At 38.9% G+C, this 13,001-nt stretch overlaps 1 protein-coding gene across 3 annotated transcripts in view; it reads right to left on the reverse strand.

Moving 5' to 3' along the window:
* spats2l (spermatogenesis associated serine rich 2 like) overlaps nt 1-13,001 on the reverse strand; it is a 77,911-nt gene that overhangs the window by 38,473 nt on the left and 26,437 nt on the right. For 2 of the 3 annotated variants that reach the window (XM_008113767.3, XM_008113773.3), the window contains exons 2-3: nt 6,328-6,389; nt 827-935 (exon numbers count right to left, since the gene is read on the reverse strand). In XM_008113767.3, the coding sequence (XP_008111974.1) occupies nt 827-935; nt 6,328-6,366 (148 nt within the window). In that variant the 5' untranslated portion in view covers nt 6,367-6,389. Of the gene's footprint in view, nt 1-826; nt 936-4,287; nt 4,434-6,327; nt 6,390-13,001 lie in introns of those variants that run through there. The other variant, XM_016995297.2, reaches the window with a different exon arrangement.

Consider the following 13,001-nt stretch of genomic DNA (forward strand, 5'->3'; position numbering starts at 1 on the left):
TACGAGGTTCTCCTTTCCGTTCCTGGGAGTCTTTCCCTTTTTCCTTCAAGGGAACCTAGGTGTCAGTAATGGGGTTAAGAAAGCATTCTTCCTGGGACCCTTTCCTTTTTTTCCTTCAGGGAGCTTGGGTGTCAGCAACTGGGTTTGCAATCCTTTCTCTTGTCTGTAGAGGAGACCCAGTTTAATGCTTCATTAAAGCTGTTTCTACTCTAGTGGAGAGGCACTGCAGGCAGGCGCCCGCTTTCTCTCCCTGCAGCACGCCACACAGCTTTCCAAGGAATTTTAAGGAGGTCCAGGGAGAAAAAGTGATGACCTGGAGGTATCCTCCCTGGGCTTCCTTTTTAAAAACCCTCTTTTTTCTCTACTGCACGCCCTGCCTGGAGTGGGCACGTTTCAATCTCCTTTCTGTTTTCTGCTTTGGGTTTAATGCTTCCTTAAAGCTGTTTCTACTTTCTACTCTAAAGGAGAGGCAAGTAGGCGATAACAGTTTTCAGAGTATTGGGGTTTTCCTTTTGTTTGCTGGGATTTATTATTATTATTATTATTATTATTATTATTATTATTATTATTATTATCTTTTAGAAGTATTTGAAGGAGAGGAAGGGAAAGAGAAAAAAAGCTAAAAGGGTGACTCCCCCAAACCCCCAAATGTGTGTGTGCACCACACCCACCCATTCCCGTTTCAGACGGGAATCCATGAAGGCCAGATTGGCCGAAGGAAATGGCTAAAAACGAATCTATGTTCAAGTCTAGTAGCTATATTAACAGTGAAACTTTTAGCAATATACTTTCCAAAGTGCCAATGAAGTATTAAAAGGGTACAGACCATCCACAAAAGCTTGCACAGCCTTGTGTACATTGTTATCAAATTGCTGGAGCACCAGCACAATCTCATTATTGCTTTTGTTGGGAACAATTGACCGGACTGCATTGATCTGTAAAGAAAAAGAGATGAACACAGGAGTCATAATGTACAGATAGACTTACTAAACACAGGCAGATAAATTAATATACAGTACACACAAAATAGATTTCAAATTTGAAACAGCCTGACCATGTAATGTATTGAGAGTATCTTAACTAGAAATTAAAATTCCAGGAATGTTGAAATGGGGAGGGGGGGATGAAATGTTGGTAAATATAGAAATACAATGTTAGCATTTTTACAAATTGACAGTTGCTCTATTACTTTAAGAACATGAACATATCATTTAAAATGGTTGGATATAAAATTATCATGTTTACTGTATTAAAAGTTCAATTCATTCATGCAATCAATTCAAAAATATGCTTTTGTTTTTATTTTATTTTTTGCTATAAATGAAATCACGGTACATTTCCATGAATGATAAGGAACATTTAAATTGTAAGGAATCGTTGTAGTTTTCCCATTTTTTTAGGAGTAGGCCAAAACAAAACATACAAACAAACAAAACCATCAAGATTAGTAAACGTTTTCTCGATAGGGCCAAGTAGTCATAAAGACTCATTCCCATAAAAAGAACATAGAAAATAAAACCAACACCAAGAATTGTTATAATCTGATACTGTTCATAGCCTTACTTGAAAGCCTTCCTGCTACATATTTTTGAAATATCTTTTGCAGGAGTAAACATATAAACATGTTGTGTTAAATATTTTGTTCCTCATTCTCATTAAAAAAAACTATGAATATTTTCAAGACTAATAGAAAATAGAGGAAAATAGAAAAAAAAGCTTTTTTCCCTTGTGTTTTTCTGCTGGGTGTCATGGAGGTAGTCAGTCGTATCCAAGAATCATATCCAAAACATACAGGTAATGAACCCACGTAGACCAGTTCCTTAAAGCAGGAATGGGACAACTGCATGTTACAGATAATAATAATAATAATAATAATAATAATAATAATAATAATAATAATTGAAGTCAAAAATCAGAAACTCCTCAAAACACAGCAGACAAAAAACCAGTACAAGAAAACCGCACTACAAACTAGAGCTGACAGCTGGCACAACAAAACACTGCATGGAAAGTTCCTTGACAAAATTGAAGGAAAAGCTGATAAGGAGAAGACCTGGCTCTGGCTCACGAATGGGACCCTGAAGAAGGAGACAGAAGGCCTGATCCTTGCAGCCCAGGAGCAAGCCATCAGAACAAATGCAATTAAGGCCAAGATTGAAAAATCAGCTGATGACCCAAAATGCAGACTGTGCAAGGAAACCGACGAAACCATTGATCATATCCTCAGCTGCTGTAAGAAAATCGCACAGACAGACTACAAACAGAGGCACAACTATGTGGCCCAAATGATTCATTGGAACTTATGCCTCAAGTACCACCTCCCAGCAGCAAAGAACTGGTGGGATCACAAACCTGCAAAAGTATTGGAAAATGAACATGCAAAGATACTGTGGGACTTCCGAATCCAGACTGACAAAGTTCTGGAACACAACACACCAGACATCACAGTTGTGGAAAAGAACAAGGTTTGGATCATTGATGTTGCCATCCCAGGTGACAGTCGCATAGATGAAAAACAACAGGAAAAACTCAGCCGCTATCAGGACCTCAAGATTGAACTTCAAAGACTCTGTCAGAAACCAGTACAGGTGGTCCCGGTGGTGATGGGCACACTGGGTGCTGTGCCAAAAGATCTCAGCCGGCATTTGGAAACAATAGACATTGACAAAATCACCATCTGCCAACTGCAAAAGGCCACCCTACTGGGATCTGCACACATCATCAGAAAATACATCACACAGTCCTAGACACTTGGGAAGTGTTCGACTTGTGGTTTTGCGAAACGAAATCCAGCATATCTATCTTGTTTGCTGTGCCATACAACGTCGTTGTGTTGATAATAATAATAATAATAATAATAATAATAATAATAATGAGCACACAAAGATACTGTGGGACTTCCGAATCCAGACTGACAAAGTTCTGGAACACAATACACCAGACATCACAGTTGTGGAAAAGAACAAGGTTTGGATCATTGATGTTGCCATCCCAGGTGACAGTCGCATTGACGAAAAACAACAGGAAAAACTCAGCCGCTATCAGGACCTCAAGATTGAACTTCAAAGACTCTGGCAGAAACCAGTGCAGGTGGTCCCGGTGGTGATGGGCACACTGGGTGCCGTGCCGAAAGATCTCAGCCGGCATTTGGAAACAATAGACATTGACAAAATCACGATCTGCCAACTGCAAAAAGCCACCCTGCTGGGATCTGCACGCATCATCCGAAAATACATCACACAGTCCTAGACACTTGGGAAGTGTTCGACTTGTGATTTTGTGAAACGAAACCCAGCATATCTATCTTGTTTGCTGTGTCATACAACGTCGTTGTGTCTATAGTAATAATGCAACAATAAAATACAAGAACATAAGATACATTCAATTACAATAAATTAATACATAAAACATACAAAAATCATGAAAGCATAAACTCAACAACCAATAACCAATAGCCGAGCGCAATGGGAATGTTCAAAAATTGGAGACAAAAACTGGAGGCAAATTCTAGGGTCATAGCATTAATGTAGTCCGAAGGATCTATGTACAGTAAAATGTCCGTAAAAAAGTGAAGACATGGCCTTTTGACCAAGCGTTTGGAGATCTGGAGAAATAATAGCTACAAAAGATGTGCAACTGACTACTGTATTGGCCCGGATCTATGTTTGTGGATCATGTGATTTATTACGTTGTATTGTGTTAAATGCTTTTAATTGTTTTAATCGTATTTTATAACTCTATTTTAAATGTTTTTATTGTACACTGTTTTCAAAAGGCACTGAATTGCTGCCTAAGTTGTAAAGTTGCCTTTATAGAAAGGCAGGGTAGAAATGCCGTAAATAATAAGTAAATACATAAATACATACATACATACAGTCACCTCTATTCTAGTTAGACTACAACCCAAATAATCGCTCTTCTATGGCTATAGTGGCTGAAGTGGATTGGAAATCTTCTCCAACAATGTTGCTGGGGAGCATGCACTTCTGCCTTAAATGTTTCTGATGCACTTCTGAGGTATTCCTCGGTATTAATTTGTGCTACCATGCTTTTTTTTTTTCTTGCCGACAGCTACCCTTTCTTTCCTCCCTGAAATTGGTCTTGACATTTCCATTTATTTGCATCCTGTATGTTGTTTGTTAAATTTTAATCTATTTCCAGACAATGATACACAACCACTGATGTTAATATATTAAGGAATTATGCCAGCCTGAAGGTGCTATTGACATTTCAATTTCAGTGGAGCAGCATTTAAATACTGTACATTTTCAACCAAATTAGACCCACCCCAAGTCGTGTTTCCCTGCTTGCCTCCAGCTGCCCAGCTCTACTGGCAATTACGACTCTCCTGGCATGCTGCGTGAAGAAGACCTGATCTAACTGGCAGAGACAATTTCTTCAGGCCATACTCTCTGGTAAACGACTGCCAACTTAGTTGATTCAACGTTCCCTGCCCAAATGAAACAATCAGCACCATGCAAAGCCAAGGTAGAAGGGGAAAAAATGGAGAGGTGGTACAGTTGGTATAAAATAGGGATAAAGACCTGTAAGTTTTACTGAATTGCAGTGACTATCATCCTTCACCATTAACAAGGGCAAAGTGGAACTGCAGTCCAACAGCATCTGGAAGGCTACTCATAAAGTACAAGAAAGAAGACCCAGGTATGCATATAATAATATGACTGCTGATCCATCATTCTTAGTTTCTTATAACAGTTGAAGGCCCCTTTCACATAGCTGTATAAAATCCACATTGAACTGGGTTATATGGCAGTGTGGACTCAGATAACCCAGTTCAAAGCAGATATTGTGGGTTATTGGCCTTGATATTCTAGGTTATATGGCTGTGTAGAAGGGCCCCAACACACCAATTCTCCTGAAAATTATTTTCTTGTTAATGTTTTTTAATAACGGCAAAAATGTTTTTGGAATGTGGATATTTCAAATTAAATGCACTTATTCAAACACTTAAACACCTTAATAATTTTGAAGTAAAGAAAAGGTCCCCCCCCCCCCACCGCAACCAGTCATTGCAGTTGTCAGTGTAAATGAGAATATTTTCTTATGAGCTACAGTAGAGTCTAACTTATCCAAGCTAAACGGGCTGGCAGAAGCTTGGATAAACGAATATCTTGGATAATAAGGAGGGATTAAGGAAAAGCCTATTAAACATCAAATAAGGTTATGATTTTACAAATTAAACACCAAAACATGATGTTTTACAACAAATTTGACAGAAAAAGCAGTTCAATATGCAGTAATCTTATGTTGTAATTACTGTATTTACAAATTTAGCACCAAAATATAATGATATATTGAAAACATTGACTACAAAAATGGCTTGGATAATCCAGAAACTTGGATAAGCGAGGCTTGGATAAGTGAGACTCTACTGTATATTTCAGGCTGTTCAGAATTTTAATGCATTTTGCTTTAGAAATAAAGGTCAGTAAATACACATTTAATTTGTAAGCCACTTACTGCCTCTGAATGAAATCCATAACAGAGAACGGACTGAAAACTCAAAATTGTTCCAATTGTTTCAGATGTAATTTAGCTGAAACGCATTTACGTGAGAGTAACTACATTCCAGGGTCTTTCCATTTCCTCCTAACTCTTAATTCTTCTTTACACATATAGGACATCATTCACAACTGTTCATATTGATTCAGTTATTAGAAAGACACATGAAAGATACTGACAGCAGAAGATCTAGGATGAGAATGGTTGAGTGCTAAAGGCAAATCATCCAGAATTCAATCACAAAGTTCATGGACACTGATTCAGAAAAAAAAATACTTGGATGGTATGTGATATGGATGCAACTATATGTCATAGGGCCCTTCCAGACAGGCCCTATATTCCAGGATCTTATCCCTGGTTTTCTCTTTATTCCAGATTATCTGGCAGTGCGGACCCATATAATTCAGTTTAATGCAGAAAACCTGAGATCAGATCCTGAGACATATAGGGCCTGTCTGAAAGAGCCCTATCTGAAATTTTGCTATCTGAAGCATCAGGGCAGCCCAGATTTTTATAATAGGTTTTGGCCAGAAAAGCAAAACACATATCAAGTTAGATATTAAATATGGAGTTTAATTAATTATGTGAAAAATTAATTTAAAGGAATTGCTTATGATGAAGCAAGAAAGAAGAGTAGGGCTACAACTTCCCAACTTGCCTAGTGATGTCTGCCAAGGGGGGGGGGGGGGGCTGACCCAATATTTCATCTCCTGCAAGATGGCAATAATATTAAAGATCTGAACAATAATGAATCTGGATGGATGTGCCGCATCTGCAGTATAGCATGATAATCAGAGATCATACCTTTTCCTTGATATTAACTTGAGAGCTGATTTCTGCCATCTCCAGTCTGAAGTGAGTAAGAGCTGCATGTTGCATGAAAGAAAAACAGAAAGAAAAAGAAGGGAGAAATGTTAATGCAAATGCTCTCCTGTTATGGTCTCATTCATTACTTGATGGGAGTGCAACGTATGCGGGCAGTTTACAATTGCATTGTATCAGGAAGGAAATAATTTCTTTGCTATACAATAGGCATGTGCACGGATTCAGTTGGTTGGTTCCCTTTGGCCAATCCAGCTTGTTAGGCTTGTTCAGAGAGCCATCAATGCAAGGGCTCAGCTGTCATGTCCCCCCCCCCCCCCCCGGCCCAAAACGGCCCACATGGCTGCTGGGCATGGCTTCTTCCCTTCTATTAAAGGGTATGCAGTGCATGCTTCCTTAACCCCGTTGCTCAAACCCAGATTCCCTTGAAGTCAAGAAAGGAAAGGATCCCAGCAAAGGTGCTTCTTTAACCCTGTTCCTTAAACCCAGACTCCCTTGAAAGGAAGAAAGGAAAGGGTCCCAGGGATGGAAAGGGGAGCCTTGTAAGTTCCCTATGGCCAGATCTTTCCAGATCTTTCAAGTAATAGAAATAATCAGAGGCATGGATTGATGTTGAGCACTATGGTTTGATTCCTGCCATTTCATAGATCCTCAGTCTATCTCCAGTCTCATATCTTATTCAAAATATAATTAGTGCTTCAATGAGATATGACGCCAGTGAGATGCCTATAAAGCATACCCTCAAAGTGTAACAAAATGGCAGCTGTGTCTCAAGCTAAGTATATAAGGTTTATATGAAACATGAATTAATTTGGTGTTTGGTTCACATCTCAAGACATTTCATTATGTCACACACACACACACACACATATGGGTATTCCAACTCCTTCCTCCCAATCCAAAATCCCAAGCATTTCAGATATAGGAGAGGATACTCATCCTCTAGTACTAGGAATTAAAAGTAGCCAAGATTGGCATTGCTTTTGCCAGACATAAATTATTATAGAAATTTCAGCTGAAGGAGACTTAAGTGTGTTTGTGAGAGATATGCCCTTTCAAATTTACTGCAGCAGGAGGGATTCGATATGGGAGATGCTCTGAAAGGACTTTCACTAAAGACTCTCTTTTTTTGAGAATGAGTTGGAAATGATGGTAATACCCAACGGCTCTAGTTAATTCAAGTCTTGAATACAAAATGCAGTGAACACTGTGTGCGTATAAAAGGCCAAATAGGAAGAGCTTTTCATGCCTGAAAGTCAGCTTCAAGGCTTCACTTCTTTATTTTGTGCCATCTCATTCACATTTTCCATTCTGAAATGTCACTGCATGCCCAGGATGATTGTATACAAGAAAGGGAAAGCAATAAGGCACCTCTTATTCAAAGAGAAGTTTCATCTTTCAGTACTGGTTTCTAAGCGCATGTTTCCTGAATTAGGAAAATGCTATTCTATTTATTCCTTACATGGCTGGGACAAGAAGATATTTACTAAACTACTGAATGTTATGCTTTCATTAAAAGAACACACCTTCGCCTTAAGAACCAAAGAAAATTGTCATGTAAAAGTCATATGCTGGCAAAAGCTGTAAAAAAAACCCCTCCCCATTGTATACAGTTTTTAGAAGTGTTGTGACTATTTCCTCAAAGAATAAGCACAAAGAGACATTCAAGAAGTGAAAAGTTACATACCAGTAACAAAGGAGACAGGACAGCAAAATAAACCAAAACTTGGTACACTAAATAATGAGTGGAATTTAGAGGCTTAACGAGGGAAGATGATGATGAGAAATCATGCATCTTAAAGGAATGCATTTTCAAGCATACGTGATATTAGCGTGCAGTGTTCCCTCACTACTTCGCGGTTCACTTCTTGCGGATTCGTTGCTTCGCGGTTTGTCAATAAACTCTAAAATAATATTATAAATCATAAAAAATTACAATTTACAGCCTAAGGAGGGGGGGGGGAGAAGCCGAAGGGAGAAAAAAGGGGCCCAAGCGGCAATGGGAGGAGAAGGAGGCGATTTATCAACACACGATTGGTTGATAAAGACTTAAAATAGTGTATATCTACTAAAACAATGTATAAATATATAGTGTCCCTATTTCATGGATTTTCACTTATTGCGGGTGGTCCTGGAATAAATGTGATAAATGAGGGAACACTGTATCTCCTTTTCCTATTTATTTATTTATTTATTTATTTATTTATTATTCAAACTTATATGCCGCCACTCCCCTAGGTCTTGGGGCAGGTTACAAGAACAGGCTAAAATCTAACAATTTAAAAACATCTTTAAAACATCCTAAAAGCATCTTTTAAAAACATCAATAACAGAAATCAAAAGCCTGCCGAAACAGGTGTGTCTTACATGCCCTTTTCTTGTGGCGTTTTGAGAAAGGCAAGAACTTCAGTGCCTGATTAGACCTAAAGACTCCTTTAGTACAGAATTTTGGTTCAAATAAGAATCAACCAAATGTTGAGAGTAGAAAGCAAAAGTTCTGTTTTGTGGTTTGTACCCAACATTCAAAAGGTACCCTCCTTCTGAAGACAGAGATTCTGTTTAACAATAGTTGATTGCTGCTGTTGTTGTGTACCCTCAAGTAGTATCTGACTTACAGTAACTCTAACAGAGTTTTCGGGAGCTGAGAGTATGTGACTTGCCCAAGATCCCCAAGTGGTTTTCATGGCTGAACATGGAATCAAACTCTGACCACCATGAAACTCAAAATAATCAAATATTTATTGCAATATAATAGCTAAACAGTAGGGCTATGCAACACATTGTAAGAGGGTAAAAAATCCTGTTTCATTAAATCCATACTTATGACCTGTTTTACAATGCCCAGAGCCACTCATCGAACACAAACAAACCAAAAACACAAAAAAACACCACTTCCAAGTTTTCGTAAAGAAGTTCATTTGTTTTGTATGTCCTCTCTCTATCTCTGTCCACCTCCCTCTCCCTCCTTGTGTCCTTGCAGCGGCTGTGGCAGCGACAGAACTGCTCGCTCTCTCTCTCTCCCACTCTCTTTCAGCCTCATCCTCGCAGCAAGCCACACGCCTTGCAGAGGAGGAGGCCCCATCAAAGGCCTCTTGCTATAACGCTACCTCTCACGAGAGAGCCTCAAGTCTCACGAGAGGTAGCATTAGCGCATGAGTACCTGCCACCTTAAGCAGGGCCTGCAGGCTTTGGTGGGGCTTCCTCTTCTGTTGGGTCCACGGACGACTGCAACCCTGGCACATGACAGGGCCGGCTCGCGTAAGGACAGGCGGTGGACAGAGAAAAGCTGCCCCAAGCCCCACAGGGCCTCCTCCTCTACTAGGTATAGCTTGGCTCTTGTAGGGTTTTTAAAATAACAAAAAAATAACTATTTTCTTATCACTTCATATTAGATATAACCCGGATCTCTTACACATTTTTCAAAACACTTTAGAATCAAAACGGTGGTCTCACAAATTTCATAAATACAAACAAAGTAGTTTTTTGGCTTTGTGCACACCTCTAATAAGCAGCAGCAAGAGGACAAAATTAAAATGGCTAGTTGCTTAATTTGTTTGTTTAATTATTTCCTACTGTGATGTTAAAATCTAGGTGTGAGATTCATCTCCTTTGTCAGTATTTCTTAACTGGTCCCATTGCGAGCGCCTTTTTACAATACTTAGAATACACCAAAATACTGTACATAAAAATAGATCAATAAAAGTAATTTTCATGAGCTTTTGGCTCAAAATACGATCATTCATTATGCACCCACACTTTGGAACTTTCAATCATGACAGCAGAATGTTTTATGGGATTGCCAATAAAACTACAAAGCTAATAAACAGCACCATTAAACCTTCCACTAAGTCTGTTGTGCAACTGGTTCAGAATAAGCACATCACATTCACATCAAATCAGAATTAACCTGATGCTGCTGAGACTGGATCTACACTGCCATATAAAATCCAGATTATCTGCCTTGAACTGAATCATATGGCAGTGTAGACTCAGGCCTGAGATGAAACATCTTAGCTTGCTTGTTGTGCAGAAGGGCCAAACCGAGTTGAAAGGCAGTTCATGTATACAGAAACTATAAAAGCTACTTTTTTGGGAAGACAACTTCAAAGAATCCCATCAACAGCCATGTTGGCTCATGGATGTGGGGAGAGGTAGTCCAAAAAGTTAATACTCTTCTCTCTAAGTCTGATTCCAGCAAAAAAAAAAAAAAAAAAGACGTGGAAGCCTCTCAGATATTTAGGAGCTATCTTATGATGCTGAACCAGGCATGGGCAAACTTTTTTTGTTTTGGGGGCACATACCAGTTGTTTTTGTGTATGCACATACACATCCTTCAAAGAGATCAAAGAAAGGCTTTCTCCTCTTTAGTTAAATTGTTGACTATGGATGTGACTATTATGATCAATAGAGTTGGCATGGTATAGTTCTGAGTGTTGTAACCCTGCAAGATCAGGTTTCAGATCTCCACTTGGCCATGGAAATCCACGAGGTAACACTGGATGGCAAACCCTATCTGAAGAAATCTTGTCCAAAAAACCCCCCAAACCTCTAGGATAAATTTGTCTTAGAGTTGCCATACTTTTGAAGGTACACAGCAGTCTGTGGTCAATATTGCATAACACTGACATGATACATGTGTTGTGGATGCTAAAATATTTTCAAAAGCACAAAGTAAGAGATAATTTGCAACTGGCGGAACCGAAGGTCAGCTTAACCTGCCTCTCTCAACTGGGGCATTCTGCCTTGGTGATGGCCAAAGTCATAGCACAGGCATCTTGCTCTGGGGAAAAAAAAACACTGCAGAACATCCCAGTATTTATTTTGGAAATATTACCTTTCTAATGTCACCATGTCAATGTGTTAGTTTGTTATGGCAAAACCAACAGTGGCTTTCACCGGGTTTGGGGGGGGGGGCGGGCTTGCACAAATATGCTTGGCCTTTTGCTTTGAGTATTAGAAGCTAAATGCCATGTGAAAACATGCCTGTTTATACCAAAGAGGTGGCCAAGAGACAACCTCAAGCTCATCCATCTTTACGTTTGCCAAACCCCAACTATAAATTAATTTGCTTCAGCTGTTCCTCCAGTTACAGACAAAACAGTAAATTGAGTTTGGTTTGTGAATGTAGCATCAGGAATTCTGTTTCAGCAGATTGCACTCCCTGTCCTTCTTGATGAATTTGCTATGTATGTTCCTCTAATATATGCAGTTTGACTTCAGTTGTACAAAATCTTCAGCTTTCTCTACCAAAAAGTGCTGGTGCCTCACCAAACTACAACTCCCAGGATTTCACAGCATTCAGCCATGGCAGTTAAAGTGGTGTCGAACTCCATTAATGTAGATTCACCCTTACAGGAATGTAATACTCCACCTACAAAGAAATCTTGCAAAAGAAACCCTCCACTAAGGTTGCTACAAGTCAAATTAACCTAAGAGATACACCATCATCATCAACCATACGTATAACAGGAAAAGCATGTGCAATCGATTAAAAAATAGTTCAAAAGTACTTACAAGTACTTACAAAACTTGGGGCACTGACACTTTGTTTTTAAAGTACAGTAGAGTCTCACTTATCCAACTTAAACGGGCCGGCAGAATGTTGGATAAGCGAATATGTTGGATAATAAGGAGGCATTAAGGAAAAGCCTATTAAATATCAAATTAGGTTATGATTTTACAAATGAAGCACCAAAACATCATGTTAGACAACAAATTTGGCAGAAAAAGTAGTTCAATATGCAGTAATGCTATGTAGTAATTACTGTATTTATGAATTTAGCACCAAAATATCACGATATATTGAAAACATTGACTACAAAAATGCATTGGATAATCCAGAACGTTGGATAAGCGAGTGTTGGATAAGTGAGACTCTACTGTATTTATAAAGTAAAAAAATGTCATTTTGTTAATAGTAATTGCGCATGCGCATGAATGAAATAATCACTATCACTGGGGAAACTTAAGGGGCTTCTCTCTTCCTCATTTTTAGAGATATCATGATGAAACGTGCTACAGTGGTAGAACACCAAATTTCAGAACATTTTGCAGGTCCACTAATTTTTAGGGAATTTTCAAAAATTTTAGAAACAACATTTTTTAAAAAAATACAAGAGCTATATCCTTGAATTTTCTAGACAATGACACAAGGTAACAGGGGATCATTCCCCACAACTGAGGGGGTCGAATCACAGCAGTTCTACTGGTACTAGCATCACCACCTACACCACCCACAGCTGTACGTTGCTGCTACTTGCACTGTGCTTCTCTCCCTTTCTTCCCCCTTCAGGAACCACGGGCAGTACGACCCAACCCACTTCCTCTGGGGCGCTTTATATTGTATATCTTGAGCCCATGTATAGTGGCTGTATCTGCAATATTAGACTGAATCCAAATAATCAAGAAGTTTTTGGCTTGGCAAGAGCTTGTAATGCTTAAGTTTAAGACTGGCTAATAATGTGCAATATTATTATTTATAATAAATAACTTTTGATCTTGACTTGCTGCTGGAATACTGAGTTTGAGATTCAAAAAATTAAATTCGAATTAAAAATAGTTTCTCCTTCTTTCTTCTCCTTTCCTTCTTTGTTGTGACTGTCTTCTCTCTACTCTAATCTGCCTGCCCGGCTGAGCTCTCACTGCCCTCCAACCTC

The sequence above is a fragment of the Anolis carolinensis genome, chromosome 1 (assembly GCF_035594765.1).
Source record: "Anolis carolinensis isolate JA03-04 chromosome 1, rAnoCar3.1.pri, whole genome shotgun sequence".
Taxonomy (NCBI): Eukaryota; Metazoa; Chordata; class Lepidosauria; order Squamata; family Dactyloidae; genus Anolis; species Anolis carolinensis.